The sequence below is a fragment of the Carcharodon carcharias genome, chromosome 7 (genome assembly GCF_017639515.1).
Source record: "Carcharodon carcharias isolate sCarCar2 chromosome 7, sCarCar2.pri, whole genome shotgun sequence".
Taxonomy (NCBI): Eukaryota; Metazoa; Chordata; class Chondrichthyes; order Lamniformes; family Lamnidae; genus Carcharodon; species Carcharodon carcharias.
Window position 1 is genome coordinate 117,771,316 of NC_054473.1, and position 20,094 is coordinate 117,791,409.

General features: G+C 45.1%; 1 protein-coding gene across 6 annotated transcripts in view; it reads right to left on the minus strand.

Annotated features, from left to right (window-relative positions):
* ndrg4 (NDRG family member 4) overlaps positions 1-20,094 on the minus strand; it is a 178,586-nt gene that overhangs the window by 76,854 nt on the left and 81,638 nt on the right. For 5 of the 6 annotated variants that reach the window (XM_041190933.1, XM_041190936.1, XM_041190932.1 and 2 more), the window contains one exon: positions 397-502. In XM_041190933.1, coding sequence (XP_041046867.1) covers positions 397-502 — 106 coding nt within the window. Of the gene's footprint in view, positions 1-396; positions 503-16,073; positions 16,166-20,094 lie in introns of those variants that run through there. The other variant, XM_041190937.1, reaches the window with a different exon arrangement.

Sequence of the window (20,094 nt, forward strand, 5' to 3'; positions counted from 1 at the left end):
CTATTAAATACAATTCCAATAGATCAAATAGCTTCTCATTCAATCCATCTAAAGTAATTCCAATATAGCCCAAACCCACTTCCCACTGAATCGACATTATAGAATTCTAACAAACAAAACCCCTTCCTATTCAATCCATTACATAGAATTCCATTTGACCAAACCCTTTCCAATTCACCTGCCTCCAATGTGCATAATTCAGTGGGCAAAACTATTGCCTATTCATACCCATTATATAGAATTCCAAAAGGCCAAACAGCTTTTCATTCACTCCAATTCCTTTCTCTCTTATTCCTATGGTATAGAAATCATGTAGGTAACTTGGTTCCAAACTTATTTTATTGCACTGAACCATGGGTTTTTGCTAAGATGAGCAGTGCAAATAATTATACTTACGGTTCATCCCAACATCATGGTAGGTCAGGATTGCCGGGCGGTTTCCTTTTGGTGCACCACGGATCACCACATGCAACATCCCATAGGGCGTTTCAATGTCATGCTCCTAGTAAGGATTAATAAAAGTGGCAATCATTAATGGAAACATTTCTTTTCACCTACCACTCGAAGTTGATGATTGTGCAGACCTACATTCTATAACAAATCCCTTGTAAAAGTAACCAGTGATTAGTCATTTGGTGGGTACAGAACTTGAGTACTGCTGAAAAAAGAGACATGCTGTTGAAGCTTTTTGCCCTGATGAGTCCAAGATGAAAAGCTTCAACAACATGACTCTTTTTTCAGCAATAATCAGCGACTGTTTACACACTTCGTCTTGTTTGTTCAGTGAGTGTACAGACCTTCGATCATATACCTCGATAAATCATTAGTGACTATGCAGACTCACCTCCTCAAAATACCCCTAATAAAATCAATGATTATGCAGATCTGCCTCTTGCAATGTACCACGATATAATCACTGAACCCTCCCTCCTAATTTTTAATGCGCCAATTATGTAAAGTCTCTCCTCTGCAATGGGTCCATTATAAAATTATTCATTAATAGTATAATTCACCACCTATAAACACACACACTCACTAAAAGTGTACTCACCCCATCTTAAATATATACAATTACCTTGTGATGACCACAGTTAATGTTATACATGCATACTGCTACTTTAATAAATGTACTCATATTATCAAAGAAAAGTACTTACACTGTGATAAACACATGCAAGTTATTATAAGTGAAAGCAGAAATAAACATGCTCATACTATCACAAGCAAACACTCTGTCATATTGACACTGAAATACAAATTCATACACAATTTGTGGAATTTGGTGGTTATGGGGGCATTTAATCAGTCGAGAGCGCCGGTTGGGCCCTGCCACTTTCCCGCCATTGCCCCAATTAATTCCGTGGTGGGAAGGCCCGTAGGTGGCCTTCCTGCCCACCAGCAATTGATGCCCTTAAGTAGGTAATTAATGCACACTTAAGGGCCTCATCCTGGCGCTGCTGGTATTCCAGGGTCCCTCATTCAAAGACACTCAGTGCCTGATCTAGGGACCCAGCATCAGAAAGGGGGGGAGGTGGGGGGGAGGGGAGGGCCTGCTAAAAGCCAAGACCCTACCCTTGCTGCCGCCCTGCCCCCTCCCTTCCCCTGATCCCCACCCTGTGAACCTCCCTCTTGCCATCACTCATCCGCGTCTGGATTTATCAGCAATCCTAGGTCTCAGGGTGTAGTGCTGGGAGCAGCTATTGCCTCCCCTGGTGGCATTGCCAAGCAATGAAGAGCTGTAGGCCTCTGATTGGCCCGAGGTCCTTGATCCCAGGAAGGTCTGCTGTTGCCTGGTTGGCCTTTAATTTTGCGGCCTTTTCGAAAAGAGGCAACGCAGGGCTGTGCAAGACACCTTACCTCCTTAAATACTGTCCAATGCAATAAATAAACACATACATACTACACTCATACACATAATATTTACACCCCAGAAACAGGCCATTTAGACCATGGACCAACAGGTCCATGCAGGTGCTTATGTTCCACATGTGCCTCCTCCCACCCTTTGTACACACTGTGACAAGCAAACACATTCAAGCACACTGTGATAAACAGATCCAAGCACAATGTGACATACATACTCATGAAAACTGTGACGCACTGTACCAAACACAAGTACCCACAATGGGCTAAATATTGTAGTCAGCAGTGAACAAACATCATCTTCACTCAAGTTATTAACAAAGAGGGTTGATGAGGATACTTGATGTAATCTAAATGGATTTTGGCACGGTCCCACATAGCAGGCTGGTCAAAAAAATTAGTAGCCCATGGAATCCACAGGCAAGTGGTAAGTTGGATCCAAAAGTGGTTCAGTGGCAAGAAGCAAAGGACAATGGTCAACAGGTGTTTTTCTGACTAGAATATTGTTTCCTGTAAAATTCTATAGTATGAAGCTCCTTGCTTTTCATGGTACATGTCAACAAATTAGACTTAAATGTAGGAGGCGTATGGGATACTTTTCATTATTACCCAAGGCACAGAATATACAAGCAGGGAAGTTATGCTAGAGCTGTATAAAACAATAGTTAGGCCACAGCTAGGGTACTGTGTACAGTTCTGTTCACCATGATACAGGAATGATCTGATCACACTAGAACTGGTACAGAGAAGATATACGTGGATGGTGCCAGGAATGGAGAATTTTAGTTATAAGGAAAGATTGCATAGGCTGGAACAAAAATAAAAATACCTGGAAAAACTCAGCAGGTCTGACAGCATCTGCGGAAAGGAACACAGTTAACGTTTCAACAGAACTAAGGAAAAATAGAAAAGAGGTGAAATATAAGCTGCTTTAAGGTGGGGGGGTGGTGATGGGACAGGTAGAGCTGGATAGAGGGCTAATGATAGGTGGAGATAACCAAAAGATGTCATAGACAAAAGGACAAAGAGGTGTTAAAGGTGGTGATATTATCTAAGGAATGTGATAATAGGTAACATTAAGGGTAGAAAGCAGGATAAGCAAGGTACAGATAGCCCTGTGGGGGTGGGGTGGGGGAAAGGGATCGAAATAGGCTAAAAGGTAGAGATAAAACAATGGATGGAAATACAGTTAAAAATAATTGAAATAGGTGGGAAAAGAAAAATCTATATAAATTATTGGTAAATAAAAGGGGGGGGGGGGTGGATCGGAAAGGGGGTGAGGGTGGAGGAATGAGTTCATGATTTAAAATTGTTGAACTCAATATTCAGTTCAGAAGGCTGTAAAGTGCCTAGTCGGAAGATGAGGTGCTATTCCTCCTTTTTGCATTGAGCTTAACTGGAACATTGCAGCAGGCCAAGGACGGACATGTGGGCACGAGAGCAGGGTGGAGTGTTGAAACGGCAAGCAACAGGGAGGTCTGGGTCATGCTTGCGGACTTGCTTTCTGTCCGCAAAATTATGAAGGGCCTAGGTAGATTGGGTAGGAATGACCTGAGCAGAGATGAATTACCTGGAAGCACAGACTTAAAGTAATTGGCAGAAGGATTAAAGGGGAGTTGAAGCATTTAATCATAGAATGGCTACAGCACAGAAGGAGGTCATTCAGACTATCAAGCCAATGCCAGCTCTCTGCAACAGCAATTTAGCTAGCCCCACTCTTCCCACCACAGAACCCCATGGGTAGCAGGGCTGGTAGATAAGGTGGTTAAGAAGGCACAGTATACTTTTCTGTATTAGCCAAGGATGGTGGGGGTCTGGAACTCACCTCAGAAAGGATCATAGTGATAGAAACCCTCAATTATTTAAAAATAAAATTGGATATGCACTTGATGTGCCAGAGACTAAAGGATTACACAACAAGAGTTGTAAAGTGCGATTAGGCTGGATAGCTCTTTTATTGCTGGAATAAACACAATGGGACAAATGGCTGCCTTCTGTGCTATAAATTTTCTGTGTTTCTACTTACACCTGAAATGGACAAACCCTAAATTTTTCTTGCATGTTTAGTGGATATCTAGTGGGTAAGTAATGCAATATAGAACCATAGAAAAGTTACAGAGCAGAAAGAGGCCATTCAACCTATTGTGTCTGCACCGGCCAAAAACAGAAAAAATAAACGAGCCACTCATTTTAATCCCACTTTCCAGCACCTGGTCCATAGCCTTGCAGGTTACAGCACTTCAGATGCAGATCCAGGTACCTTTTAAATGAGGTGAGTGTTTCAGCCTCAACCACCAATTTAGGCAGTGAATTCCAGATGCCCACTACGCTCTGAGAAAAAGTTTTTACTCATGTCCCCTCTAATCCTTCTACCAATTACCTTAAATCTATGCCCCCTGGAAACTGATCCCTCAGCTAGGGGAAACAAGCCTTTCCTGTCTACCCTATCTAGGCCCCTCATAATTTTGTACAGCTCAGTTAAGTCACCCCTTAGTCTCCTCTCTTCTAAGGAAAATAACCCTAGCCTATCCAATCTCTCTGTTCAATGGATTACAATGCCGTCTCTCGCATGAGATGATGTTACAGCAGCTTCTGGAGGAGGGCAATTCAGACAGAAACTTGCTGATTTCAACTGACGGTGCATGTACAGATTCCAGAGTTGTAATCTTTAAAAATGCTGAGTATTCATCGTTACTTCAGCTGCAAAATCCTGGCCAATGTGATTAACAAATTCATACTGACAAACACATAACATTTTAAAATTTAAAAAAGAGTCCGACTGAAGCCAGGCATTCTATAAACTGTGGGTGAAAACAGTGGTTCGAACACTCTGTCGGGCTCTCCTGATCTCTCACTGAAGTTCCACTGGGAAATCAGGCAAAATCCTCTGGAACCTCAAATGTTGGTAGACTCTGCAAACCTTTGTATTGGAGCCCATTAAATGTATACTGCTAAATGATCACACAATACTGTTAGTGGGAGGTAACTTATTTTGTCCTGATGTCCGTCAGCCACATCACAGGTATGTTTTAAAGGAGATTTTCCTTGTTTGTGAATCTGTTCCACACCACACACCAATATGCCTGCTTCCAACTCTGTAACATTGTACATCTCTGCCTCTGCCAAAACCAATCTGCTGCTGAAATCCTCATTCATGTCTTTGTTACCTCCAGAATTGACTATTCCAATGATCATCTGGTCAGTTTCCCACTTTCTACCCTCCATAAACTTGAACTCATCCAAAGTCTGCTGCCTGAAACATAACTTTCACCAAATCCCATTCACCCATCATCCCTGTGCTTGCATCCTAGATTGGCTCCCGGTTCAGCAATGCCTAGATTTTAAGATTCTTACCCTTATGCTCAAATCTCTCCATGGCCTGGCTCCTCCCTATCTCTGTAACCCCCTCCAGCCACAATCCTCTCAGATCTCTGCACTGCTCCAATTCTCGTCTCTTGCGCATCCCAAATTCTATACATCCACCATTGATAGCTGGGCCTTCAGCTGCCTATGCTCTAAGCTCTGGAGTTCCCCTCATAAACCTCTTCATTTCACTACCTTTCTCTCCCCTTTTAAATTGCTTCTTAAAATCTACATATTTGACCAAGCTTTTGGTCACTTGTCCTTTTTTTGTGGTTCTTTGTCAAATTAATTCTGATAATGCTCCTCTGAAGCATCTTGGGACATTTTATTGCATTAAGAGGTTGCAGAAATGTAAGTTGTTCTTTAACATGCAGATATATGGTCTTCTTCTTCACCCACTTGCCCAGCAGGATGTTGAGCCTAGTACAAAAAAAAGCAGGTGAATCAGCCAAATTCTCAAAAGGTATTTGTTTCCCTTCTGCTGCTCTTTGGACTGTTCATTTCACTCTCAGTTCTGTGCAGATATCACATTATGTCTGCACGTCACGTAACCTCTTTATACGCAGCCAAAGTCTTTCTCATTAGTTTGATGGTGGATGGGTGCAGGCAAGGACTCATACCCTTGACATGACAATAGCAAATGGAAAGCCTTTCAGCTTAATGATGTGAAACCTCAATGTTTTTTAAACACTACCTCTGGCACGACTGCATTCTCTTGATACATTATTTCCAATTTTCCCTTGCCTCTCCTTTTCTAGGAATGATATTGTTTGAGATGAGGGTGGGTAGCAGCAGTTCCACATGGGTGGGTGCACTTGAATACATATTTGTGAGGCCATATAGTAAACTTTGGTCAATACATTAGCATTACAGCCTGACCTATGCCTACAACCACACAAACTCACTTCCAGCAGAACTTATCAGGCCATATTACTGTCTGGACTCAGCAGAGAACAGACCTGGGGGCTTTCCAATATTACAACAGTGACTATACTTCAAAAGTATTTAATTTGTGGAGTGCTGAGAACACTCTATGCTCTCTGTTTCATATTCAGCCTTCCTTTCTTATCATCAACTTTCTTTCCTTATATCTCTCATATATGCATCCTTTCTTCCATCTATTCTTCCCAAGATAAACTTGCAAATATATCTAGGAGTTACAGCACTGCTGTTTACATGTTGCCATCTGATTGTAAAGATCTGTTACACGCCTGCCGTCATCACCAGGCTCTTCATTCCGAGTCAACAAACCGGGATTTTGACTCCTGCCCCTTTCCAATTTCCATTTCCTTCCATTTTATGGCAGTCGCTGTATGTGCAGCCTGGGATAATGTATCTCCGGGATTGTGATGGGGCACTCCTTCTTTTATTTCTTTTATTTGGATGGTCTGTCCACAGCCTTTAAATGGTTAAACAGAGATCAGATGTATTCCATTGAAAAAGAAAGATTCTACAAGAAGGATGAACCATCTATGGCTAACTAAGGAAGCTAAGGATAGTATCAGATTGAAAGAAAAGGCGGACAATGCTGTGCAGATTAGTAGTGAGATTGGGAAAATTTTAGAAACCATCAAAGGACAACTAAAAAAGGAGAAATTAGAGTATGAAAATAAACTAACAAGAAACATTTCATTTGGCAATAAGAGATTCTATTTGTATATGAAAAGGAGAGGAGTAGCTAAAGTAAAAAATGTTGGTCCCTTAAAGGACGAGCCTGGGGAATCAATAATGGGAAACAAGGGAACAGCAGTGACTTTAAACAACTGTTTTGCATCAGCCTTCACGGTAGAAGAAACGAATAGCATCCCAATAATAATAGAAGAAAATCAGGGGGCAAAGTAGAAGAAGGAACTTAAATCAATCACTAGCACTAGACAAAAAGTACTAAGAAAACTAATGGATTGAAAGGCTGACAAGTCCCCTGAACCTAAAGCCTGCATCCTAGCGTGTTAAAGAAAGTGGCTGCAGGGATAGCAGATGCACTGCTTGTAATCTTCTAAAATTTCCTTGATTCAGAAAGGTCCCAGTGGATTGGAAAACCACAAATGTAAAGGCCCTGCTCAAGAAAAAAGGGAGATCTAAAGCACAAAACTATCAGCTAGTTCGCCTAATGTTTGACATTGGGGAAATTGGGTAATCTATTATTAAGGAAGCAGTGGCAGGACATTTAGAAAATTATAATATAATCAAGCAGAGTCAACATGGTTTTATGAAAGGGAAATCGTGTTCGACAGATTTATTAGAGCTCTTTGAAGATGCAATAAGCAGACTGGATAAAGGGGAACCAGTAGATGTAGTGTATTTGGATTTCCAAAAGGCATTCAATAAGGTGCCACTTAAAAGATTAATATTAAAAATAAGAGCTCATGTTGTTGGGGTTAATATATTAACATGATACAGGATTGGTCATCTAACAAGTAATAGGGAGTTGAGATCAATGGGTCATTTTCAGGTTGTCAAGCTATAACTAATGGGTGCCACCAGATCAGTGCTGGGGTCTCAACTATTTACAATCTATATTAATAACTTGGATGAAGGAATAGAGTGCACTGCAGCCAAATTTTCAGACAATACAAAGATAGGCAGAAAATTAAGTTGTGAGGAGGACCTATTGAGACTGCAACAGGATATAGATAAAGTGGTAACATTTGGCAGATGGAATATAATGTGGGAAAATAAGAGGTTCCCTTGATTTTCTTCTATTATTATTGGGATGCTATTTGTTTCTTCTACCATGAAGACTGACACAAAATAGTTGTTTAAAGTCACTGTTGTTTCCTTGTTTCCCAGTATAGATTCCCCAGGCTCGTCCTTTAAGGGACCAACATTTACTTTAGCTACTCTCTTCCTTTTTATACACTTGTAGAAGGTCTTATTATTGAATGTAATGTGTCTTTGGTAGAAAAAATAGAAAGCAGAATATCATTTAAATGGAGAGACTACAGAATGCTGCGGTACAGACCGACCTGATATCCTTGCACATGAGTCACAAAAAGTTAGCATGCAAGCACAGCAAGTAATTAGGAAGGCAAATTGAGTGTTGGCCTTTATTGCAAGGGGTCCTGTTTGGGAGGGAGGGTGGGAGGGCGGTGGGGGGGGGGGCGGGAGGGGGAGGCAGTTGTGGAGTATAAAAGTAGGGAGTCTTGCCAAAACTGTACAAGAGGTTGGTGAGACCACACCTAGAATACCGTGTATGGTTTTGGTCTCTTAGTTTAAAGGAAGGCTATACTTGCACTGGAAACAGATCAGAGTAGGTTCACTAGGTTGATGTCTGGGATGAAGGGGCTGTCTTATGAGGAAAGGTTGAGTGTATAGTCGTTGGAGTTTAAAAGAATGAGAGGTGATCTTACGGAAACATAAGATTCTGAGGAGGTTTGACAGGGTAGATATTGAGAAGATGTTTCCCTTCGTGGGGGAACCTAAAACCAAAGGGCACACTTTCATAATAAGGGGTCACCCATTTAAGACAGAGATAAGGAGGAGGTTCGTCTCTCAAAGGGATGTTAATCTTGGAATTCTCTATCTGAAAGAGCAGAAGAGGATGGGTTTTTGAATATATTTAAGACTAAGTTAGACAGAATTATGATTTACAAGGAATCAAGGGTTAGGGGGGGATGGCAGGAAAGTGGAGTTGAGACCACGGTCATAGTCCTGATCTTATTGAATGGTGGAGAAGGCTTAAGGAGGAGAATGGCCTGGCCTGCTCCTATTTCTTATGTTTTGAGAGGCAGAATAACTTCAGTTTATTGTCTCTTCTGAAAGACGACATCTCCAACAGTGCAGTGCTCGGAGTACTGGCCTGGAGAGTCAAGTCATCTAGATTTAGTGTTCAAATCTCTAGAGTAGAGCCTGCACACATGATCCACTGAGGCATGGCTGACATACATACATAGGGTGGGATTTTCTGGCCCCACCCACTGCTGGGATCATCTGGTCTTGCCAAAAGTCAATGGACTTTTGGCTGGGCCGCTGAATCTCTCGCAGTGGGTCCTGCCACGACAGGTCAGGAAAATCCCAGCCATATACAGATACACACAGGCACACACAGACAGTCACACATATATGCACACAAACATCCATATAAATGCAAATACACAAATAGACACACTTATAAACATTCACGTAGGGCAGGATTTTGAGGTGGTCAGGCTGGCGCGGCAGGAGGGCCTGGGAGCAGCCACAAAACGGTCTACTGCCCATGATTGGGCCCCAGCTGGGAATCGCTAAGCAGGGGTGGGGTCTGTCAGCTGCCGGGTCCAATTGTGATCCGGCGGCTGGTTCTAAAGCGGCCCAAGCTGTCACAAAAGGACGTCTCCTGTACTTTCACAATGGAGTCAAGTGCAGCTGGACATGGCAGGCGGGAGGGCAGGTCTGGTGGGCACTTGGCCACCTGCTTTTCTGATGAGTGACTCGCCACCCTCCTGGAGGGGGTGGCCGCCAGGTGGGACACCCTTGTCCCCAGGGATGGGAGGAGGCGGCCACCACTTCTCATCATGAGGGCATGGGAGAAAGTGGCAGCAACGGTGAGCAGCCATGACGTGATGCGGCGCACCTGAGTCTAGTGCCAGAAGCACTTCAATGACCTGCTGCACTCAGGAAGGATGAGTACCACGTTGGCATGGGTCATTGTGCAGAAATATTAAGGTGTGGCTGTCCCCTTGTGGACCTCAGGGGTGGTAGAATCTGAGTGCCAACTATCACTGAGTTGGCCAAGGGGGTGAGCCCTGGTTGCTTGGACTGAGTGCCTTGTGGCTCGAGGCCCATGACTTGGATGTGCCCTGCCAGGTGCTCCTCAGCTGGGGTTAGCCAGGCTGCAATGGAGCTGCATGTACAGTGGACTAATCAAAGCTCCTCTGTTGTTTCAGGAGAAGATGGCCCACAACAATATTGAAAGGTCGCAAACCGGTGGAGGCCCACTAGCCACCTCATCCTTTCCAGATATGAGCAAGATGCCCTGGAGTTTGAGAGCCGGCACGCGCCCCGTGCAACCAGGTATAGAGAGGTGGGAGTGCCAGACGAAGGTACGAGTGCAGTGAACAGCATTGAGACTTTCGTTTTGTGCAACCATTCTAGTGTAGATTCTTCATTGATGTGAGCCTCGAACCTGGAGTCCCCATTGATCATTGGAAGATGAGGGCACCGTGATGCAGATCTCCATGGTCTCACCAGGGTGTCTGGCATGCAGTGTGCAGTAACAGTGTGTTGACTTTAACTAATGACATGTCCATGTTCTCCCTTTTAGGTTCACCAGCAGGCATGCGCTTTGCGGACCCTGAAGGGCTACCCCTGACACCGGAGGACCACTGAGCTTCTGCTGCACCTGCGTCACACCCGCTCTCTAAAGCAGGCACCAGCACAGATACCAGCACCTTGGTGGGCATTATATCAGTGGCTAGTATCTAAGTGCATATTGGTGAGGGCACTTTTCATTCACTTGAGGTGCAGCGCAGGCAGAGAGTGCCCAGGACACCGGCAGTCGGAGGACGGCTAGGGACCAGGATAATGCTTAATCGAAGGCAGATGATGGGCCTCTAGAGTTGTCTATTGGTGGTCGATGTCCAGCGAGATGTGTGGCAGGATCTGGCAGAGATCCATGCGGGTATGCGTGCCATGGTCTCCGTGATGGAGGAGTCTATGCGGATCATCAGCACTGCATTGACTGTCATGGCCGAGTGCACGGTCTCCTCTATTGAGAGAGTGGTGACTCTCATGGAGAGGCAGCTCCAGGAACAGGATCGGGGTTCCTGAGGTTGCACTCAGACCTGCAAGCCCTCACACTGGCACTAAGCTCAGGTGGTCAGTGTCTGTGTGGGAGATAGATGAAGCATCCAGTATCCCAGCTAGGTACCCATCCATCAAAGGTGAGCAGGGAGGTCCAGAGAGACATCACGTTGGCGCATGAGCTGCCTGTTCTCTCAGGGCATTCTGCATGACAGCAGCAGCTCCTCCGCCCCTCTGACAGTGACCAAGGCATCTGATGAGGCTATGGCATTGGCTGCTCCCTCCCAGGCGGGGCCAGCACAGGCTCCACCAGCCAGTGGATGACTGCCGAAGTCATCAAGGGCAACAAGACAAAACAGTCAGCAGCTGTCTCCAATGTTGGTGCCAGCGAGGGGGGAGCACCAAGAGGTACCACTCGTAAACATAAGTAAAAGTACAAGAGGGACAGGTCACGGGTGATTTTATGTTAATTTATGTTGACTTTATGTATACTGCTCTGGGGTTGTGGACCAGAAACGTTTATGTAAATATCATTTAACTTTCAGAATGAGATAAATTGTGTTTTTGTTGTCATGGCCTGAGTATGCTTCACCTTTTTATTTCATTGGTGCAGGGAATGCCAGGCTAGCTGAAGGACCATTGATCCCTAGTGGCCCTGCCTCCCTGCAGGTTACCGAGGTCTGGCTCCAAGCCCTCAGCATTCTCCTCACCGTGCTCATCTTCGGGGTCACTACTGGACTCGGCATCTCTGGCTTGTGCAACTATGTGAAGATCCTCTTCCTCCAGTGGGTGCCCCCTTGCCAGTGCCAGATTGTTGAGTGCAGCATGCAACCACTATCAGTGACACCTGCTGTGGGGGGTATTATGGTGCTCCCCTTAAATGGTCCAGGCATCAGAAGCGCATCTTGAAAAGATCTATGGTCCTCTACCATCGTCTGTGAGGAGGCATGACTCGTATTGTAACACTTCTCTGCCTATGGTCTTGGATGGCAGAGAGGTGTTATGAGCCAGCTCTTCAACAGATAGCCCTGGTCACCCAGCAGCCATCCATCCAGTGGGGCTGGAGCACTGAAGAGAGTCACACGTGGGAGTGTCTGAGGATGTAAGTGTCATGGGAGCTGCTAGGGTACATTGTACAGACTTGCAGAATCTGCATCCTGTGGTCACACACAATCTGCACTTTCATGGAGTGCAATCCCTTCCTGTTGATGAAGGCACCCGGCTGACCCACTAGCACCTCGATGGCCACATGTGTGCAGTCGATTGCACCCTAGATGCGGGGGAACCAAGAAATCACTGCAAAGCCTCTGGATCACTCAGCCTGGCTGGCAATGTCCGTACAGTAAAGATGAAGGTCAGGACCTGCCTGAACAGATCTTCTGTCACCAGCTTGACACAACTGTAGACAGCTGACTGGGAGACTCCACACAGATCCCCCACTGACCCCTGGAAAGAGTTGAAGGCATAGAAGTTGCGGCCACTGTGACCTTCAGAGCCACTGGCATGGGGTGTCCACCCACACAGTTGGAGCTAATCTCAGGTCCAATCATCTGACAAATGGAGGTGACTGTCTCCTTTGAGAGGTGGAGCCTCTTTCGACATTGCACCTCAGACATACTGAGGCAGCTGCATCACTGCCTGTAAATCCTGGCAGCAGGATAGTGGCATCTTCTGTGGCCCCTTCCACCTTGGACTTCCTGCTTTCCCTGCACCCTCTGTGCCTGCGCCTCTCCTCCCACAGGTCCCTCCCTTGGAAGCTGCACTGGAACACCTGGCCTTCTCTCCCTTCTGACCCTCTCTTCCTCCTCAGAGGAGGTGCCTCCAGCAGAGACCACAATCCTCATTTCCAGGGTAACGGAAGGCTGTCTGATACCTGGAAGGGTCCACACAGTCTGAATCCTCCAGGGGCCTTGCAAACACCAAGAAATCCTGAAATGAAGCCTGGGAATGCTAGGAATGAAGCCCCGAACAGAGATGAGACTGCTAAGTACCAATAAGTAACCAGCAGCAAACTCCTCACAACTCACACTGGCAATGCTGTTGACCCTTTTTATCCTGCATATGTTGGCTGGCTGCCTGCCTGTTTTGCCCGTGCGATGAGCACAAAATTACACGGGCAAGGAAAAATCACCATCTATTGGGCTGTTAAGGGCCTTAAGTGGCCACTTAGTTAATGGCAGGCATGGCTCTGGCACCCGCGCGTGTCCATTGACAGAAATATCACACAAGTGCATGATGATGTCGGGGCGCTTGCCTGACATCATCGCGCACTATTTTATGCCCGATCAGGTCGGGCATGCGCCTACCCGTGGGACATAAAATCCTGCCCATACATATAGGCACACATCCAAATGTATCCTCGAATGCACATCCACCCGTGTACACATAATTATGTCTATACTTACGTAAATACACTTAAACTAACATACCATATCTGTACTGTATATACACAGAATCACATTCCTACAAATGTACATTTATACGCTTTCACATATGGCTATATTCACGTATATACCTGCACATATACACACAATTGTACACATCCAAAGATAGTGGCGGAGCCAATGAGAGTGGGGTCATGACCCTTTAATCATTTTGAGGTCAGCCGATGCAGCTTTGAAAGACCACTTTCATTTCACATCCAGGACTCTCTGCTAGCCACACATCACTCAAAGTTCAGCATGAGAGTCTGTGGCATTCCTGGCTCAGCCTTCAGGCTGACCTTCCACAGTTCCCAATTCTGTCTTCACATCAAGTTAGCCGCATTGGCGCCATGTCCCAACTGAGGCTCAGGAGGAAGAATTCCAGTTTTAAGGTGCACCTATTCCTGGCCTGCCAAGTGCCTTCTTAGGAGCAGAGGTAGAGCATTCGCTGAAGTATAGAAAATTAGGAGATTGTTTAATTAAGGAAATTAAGGTAAATCAAGGATTTGATTGGATATATCAAGAATAACTATTTCCTCTGATGGGAGAGTCCAGGGGACATCTTGCAACACAGTGGGTAGCGTCCCTATCTCTCAGCCAGAAGCTCTGGGTTCAAGTCCCACTCCAGGACTTAATAGCCACGAAAGGTACATTCATAATGCAGCTGAATAGGCTGTTGTCAACCTGCAAATCTTTCCAACATGCCAAGGCAGACAGTAAGAGGGGGAGAGACACCTGGTCAATCATGCTTGATGCGGAGTGATGCTCTTCAAGCTGTAGTCTTTGGCTCCAAGCTAGTGACCCATTCCAGGAAAAATAAGCTATGGGAAACAGAAGTAAGCTCATGCTTTGTCTGCGTTATGTGTCTCAAGATGCAGGAAGTCTCTTAAGTCTCAGTGGGTCCAGGCATAACATTAAGATTAGAGCTAGGCCATGCAGTGGTGATGTCTTCACACAAAGTATATTGGAAATCTGGAACTCTCTCCCCAAAAACACTGTTGAGGCTCGGAATCAATTGAAAGCTTTAAAACTGAGACTTACATAACTTTTGTTAGGAGAAAGTATAAAGGGACATGAAATGAAGATGGGTAAATAGAGTTGAGATACAGATCAGCCATGATCTAACTGAATGACGAAAAATGCTCTAGGGGCTGCATGCCCTATGCTCCATTCTATGTTCCAGTGCCTCCTGTTAAAAGGCAACCAGCAAAATCCCAGAGACAGCGGAGACCCTCTATAAAAAGATTTCAGCCATTTCTGAGCAATTCTGGCCATTTCTCAATGAACCTACAGCAACAGACCCAAGGTATTTCAGGACCATTAAACATACTTATGCACACTGACACACACCTATTCATTTATGCACATGCACACACACACACACACACACACACACACACACACACACTCAAATTTAAACACAAACTATGTACATTCTCACAAATACACACTCAGAAAATTATACTTGCCATACATATATCTTCCACACAAATATAAAATGCACAAATGTATATCTACACTTGTACTCAAAACCACAAGAAACTCCCACAAAAACTTACACTCATGCATACACCCACATGCATGTATACATGTGTACATATATATATGCACATGTCTGGAAACATTAGCACACTGATGTGCCTGCCCTATGATTTATGTATACATCCATATGTATATGCACATGTTTACAACAATATGGACGCCCACGGCTGCATACATGGACCCAAAATATACGTGCATTTCTACATAACATACATGCACTCACCCATGCTTATCTGTATATTCACATCTACACATATACATGCATTCATGATCTAGGCACATCCACAGATATCCACTCATGTACATGCCCAACATACCTGCATACTCATGCAGTCATACCTGTGTTCACACACATAGAAATAAGTATGCATTATGCACCAAGCCATATATAGACAGAACGATCCCATACACAATGTATATTCGCTTGCTAGCAGATACATAAACACATAAATATACCTGCATCTTAATATAAAAAGCACACATTCTAAAACATCGACCATCACATGACAAAGCACTCGCTCCCATAGGAGCACATATTCTCCGCAGCACTCACTCACTCATGCGCTCATCGGACAAAAGGCAAAGTCATTTGTAGAATGTCCTTGTTCAGCCAGCACTGGACTGCTGTTCTGTCACGGTGTACTAATGTCGCAGTAAACCAGCTCTTGGCTTTCCACCTACTGATTAGGATGCCACAGCGGTCCCCCATGCCTGTGAACCTCCATCTCCTTAAATTAAATGAGTTTGGCTTTACCCCACCCCCAAAAAATGGGATCAAACAACATACAATATGGTGCTATGTGTTCTATATACAGATGCCTTCAGTCTCCTCCAAATTTTTGTTTTCTATTTCACATAAGGTTGTCAATGCAGCAACTATGTTCTTTCAATACACTGCAAAAGACTATAGCACTTCACTACCCCTCCCAAACCATGATTCCTTTCTACCAGAGCACACAAGGCCCGTAGCTGAGGCCAGTAACAATCACTATGTGCCTGCACAGCCTAATCAGCTCCAAATACCAACAGAGAGGACACTTTACATTGAGCAGTTGGAGAATGGTGAAGGAGGCTTCAGGGGGCACGGTGGGGTGCTGTAGAGAAGGGGTGGCAGGGGTGATAGAAAGACACGCATAGCTCCACTGTCCCATCTTCACTTACCCCATCCCAGCACTCAGGCATCTTGAGATCAAATTAAGGGCACAGCGCCAGCTCAGCAGCACAGAAATTCCTGAATTCAGTGTCTGAAAGGCTCAGCCACATCAGTCTCTAACCCAGCTCTGCAGCCTGTCACTCAGAAGCTGCGCCTTTTAAAGGAACCCAGCATCCTGCGGTCATGGGCAGTGTGCAAAGCTCATCCATTGGCTGCTACAGAAATGATTTGTGCTTTGATTGGCTCTGAAGCTGCTCATCTCCTTGGTGCTTGTGTGTATGTGTGTGTGTTTTTTTGCCTTTGTCACATCATCTCAGGCTGCTGCCTTGCGATCCCAGTGATTTGCATTTTCACAGCTTCTGCAGCTAATCTGAATTTCTACGACTTGTACTGAGACACACAATGTCATTGTAATGTCTTCCCTTCATTGCTCATGATGTCTCAGAACCACAGTTCTCTCGACTCTGAACTGCTGGAATATTTGCTTCACACTGCCAGCACAGAAAATATAAGTCACAATTATCCACCAGTATGATCCCCCATCCCCCATGCAATTTACCATCTCCTACTGCAACAATCCTAATCATTATTCATGAGCTGTGCTTTTCTGGAAAAAGATGGCACTGCATCAGCACCAGATCAGAGGCAAAGAGAAAGACTGGGAGAGGGAGAGTGAGAGAAAATGAGAGCGAGAGACAGAGTGAAAATGGGATGATAGGAAGAGAGATAGGGAGAAAGAAGGAAAAGAGAAGAGAGGATGTGGGAAGAGAGAGAAGGGTGAAGGGAGAGAGGAGGAATGGAAAGCAGAATATGTGCAGACAGAGAGAAGGGTAGACAGAAGGTGAGGGACAGCAGGAAGAGAGAGAGAGAGCTAAACTGATTTATTAACAGGCACCAACAATTTGCAACAGCAAGTGATGAGAAGAACATTCCAATCACTATGATGAGATTTTAATTCAGTAAAAAACGGTTTAAATACAATAAAGACAACACTGATGGGTTCAAATGACTCCTAGGGCTGGATTTCCCCTTACACTCTGACTCCACCTTAAACCCGGCCCAATTATCTGGGTCAGGGATCATATGAAGTATACTTGGTGGGCTTCTGGAAGGATTCTGACCGGAAAGTGAATGTTTGCCAGTACCCAGAGGGAAACTGTAGAAACAAAAAGGGGGTCAGTCAGCATCTGTGCTGACTTCAACCACTGAGCCCTGTGGGTGACACTTAAGGAAGCAGACAGGAAGGAGGTGTGATGAGGCTGAGAACCCCGGCCCCCACACATTACCATACAGTGGGCAGAAAGGAGCAGCCAGCGGTGATAGTCATAGCAGTGGCAGGGAGAAGAATTCAAATCAGGTTAGTGAACTGGCACAAAGCTTTAGTGTCTAACTTTGTTCTGCACCCTACCACTACCTCTGTGCACAAATTATTTATGAGCTAAAAGAGGGATCAGAGACTTATAAAGAATACTTGCATCTACAGAGTGCCTTTCACAGCCTCAGGACCTCCCAAAACAACTTACAGCCAATTAATTATTTTTTGAAGTGCAGACACTGCTGTTATGTAGGAAACATGATAGCCAATTGTGCAAAGCAAGGTCCCACAAACAACAATTTAATTATGATGAGATAAACTGTTTTAATCCTGTAGTAGAAGTATAAGTATTGACCAGGGTACCGGGGAGAACTCTGCTGTTCTTCAAAATTGTGCTATGAGATCTTTTATGCATACCTTCAGGCATAAGATTCAGGCTTGGGTTGATAAGTGGTAAGTAACATTTGCACCACACAAGTCCCAGGCAATGACCATCTCTAACAAGACAGAATATAGGCACCTCTCTGACATTGATTGGCGTTACCATTGCTGAATCTCCCACTGTCAACATCCTGGGGGTTACCATTGACCAGAAACTGAACTGGACCAGCCATATAAATACTGTGGCTACAAAAGCAGGTCTCAGAATGGGAATTCTGCTGTGAGTAACTCACTTCCTGACTCCTCAAAGCCTGTCCACCATCTATAATGCACAAGTCAGGAGTGTGATGGGATACTCTCCAGTTGGCTGGATGAGTGCAGCTCTAACAACATTCAAGAAGCTTAACACCATCCAAGACAAAGCAGCCTGCTTAACTGGCACCCCGTCCACCACCTTAAACATTCATTCCCTCCACCACCAACTCACAGCGGCAGCAGTGTGTACCACCTACAAGATGCACTGCAGCAACTCACCAATACTCCTTCGACAGCACTTTTCAAACCCATGACCTCTACAATCTAGAAGGGCAAGGGCTGCAGATGCATGGGAACGTCACCACCTGCAAGTTCCACTCCAACCCACACACCATCCTGACTTGGAACTATATTGCCATTCCTTCACTGTCGCTGGGTTAAAATTCTGGAACTCCTTTCCCAAAAGCACTGTGGGTGTACCCACACTGCATGGACTGTAGTGGTTCAAGAAGGCAGCTCAGCACTACTTTCTCAAGGGCAATTAGGGATGGGCAATAAATGCTGGCCTAACCTGTGATGCCCACATCCCAAGAACGAAGAAATTTAAAAAAATCTGGAAGTTTAATGCCACCTCTGACTGTGGAGAACACTTTCAGCGCTGGCGCTGAAGCGTCAGGCTAGATTTTGTGTACAACTTGCTGAAGTGAGACTTGATCCCACATCCTTTTGAGTCAGGGAAAAGTGCTACCACTGAGCTACAGTATCTTCTAGCAAGTTCCATACTAAAGGTGGGTTTATCTGAAATGACAGCTGCTAGACTGGATCTGCGGCAGGTGGTGAGGGAACCAGTAAGAGGGAAAAATATACTTGACTTCATCTTCACCAACCTGCCTGCTGCAGATGCATCTGTCCATGACAGTATCGGTAGGGGTGACTAACTCATAGTTGTTGTGGAAATGAAGTGCTGCCTTCACATTGAGGACGCCCTCCATCGTGTTGTATGGCACTACCATTGTGCTAAATGGGATAGATTTCCAACATATTTAGCAACTCAAGACTGGGCATCCATGAGGCGCTGTGTCCCATCAACAGTAGCAGAATTGTACTTGAACACAATTTGTAACCTCATGGACCGGCATATCCTCCAGTCTACCATTACCATCAAGCCAGGGGATCAACCCTGGTTCAATGAAGAGTGCAGGCGGGCATGCTAGGAGCAGCACCAGGCATACCTAAAAATGAGATGTCAACCAGGTGAAGCTATAACACAGGACTACTTGCATGACAAACAGCATTAGCAGCAAGTGATAGACAGAGCTAAGCTATCCCACAATCAATGGATCAGATCTAAACTCTGCAGTCCTGCCACATCTGGTCGTGAATGGTGGTGGACAATTAAACAACTTACTGGAGGAGGAGGCTCTGCAAATATCCCATCCTCAATGATGAAGGAACCCAGCACATCAGTACAAAACATAAGGCTGAAACATTGGTTACAATCTTCAGCCAGAAGTGCCAAGTGGAAGATCCATCATGGCCTCCTCTGGAGGTTCCCAGCATCACAGATGCCAGTCTTTAGCCAATTCGATTCACTCCATGTGATAGCAAGAAACAGCTAAGGGCACCTGGATACTGCAAAGGCTATGGGCCCTGACGATATTCTGGCAATAGTACTGAAGTTATGTGCTCCAGAACTTGCCAAGCCCCTAGCCAAGTTGTTCCAGTACAGCTACAACACTGGCATCCACCCAGCTATTTGGAAATTGCCCAGGTATGTCCTGTACACCAAAAACAGGACAAATCCAACCCAGCCAATTACTGCCCCATCAGTCTACTCTCGATCATCAGTAAGTTAATGGAAAGGATCATCAACATTGCTATCTGACACTTGGTTAGCAATAACCTGCTCACTGACGCCAAGTTTAGGTTCTGCCAGGGTTACTTAGCTCCTAATTTCAATTCAGCCTTGGTTCAAAGATGGACAAAAGAGCTGAACTCCCAAGACAAGGTGAGAGTGACTGCCCTTGGCATCAAGGCCTCATTTGACCGAGTGTTGGATCAAGGAGCCCTAGCAAAAC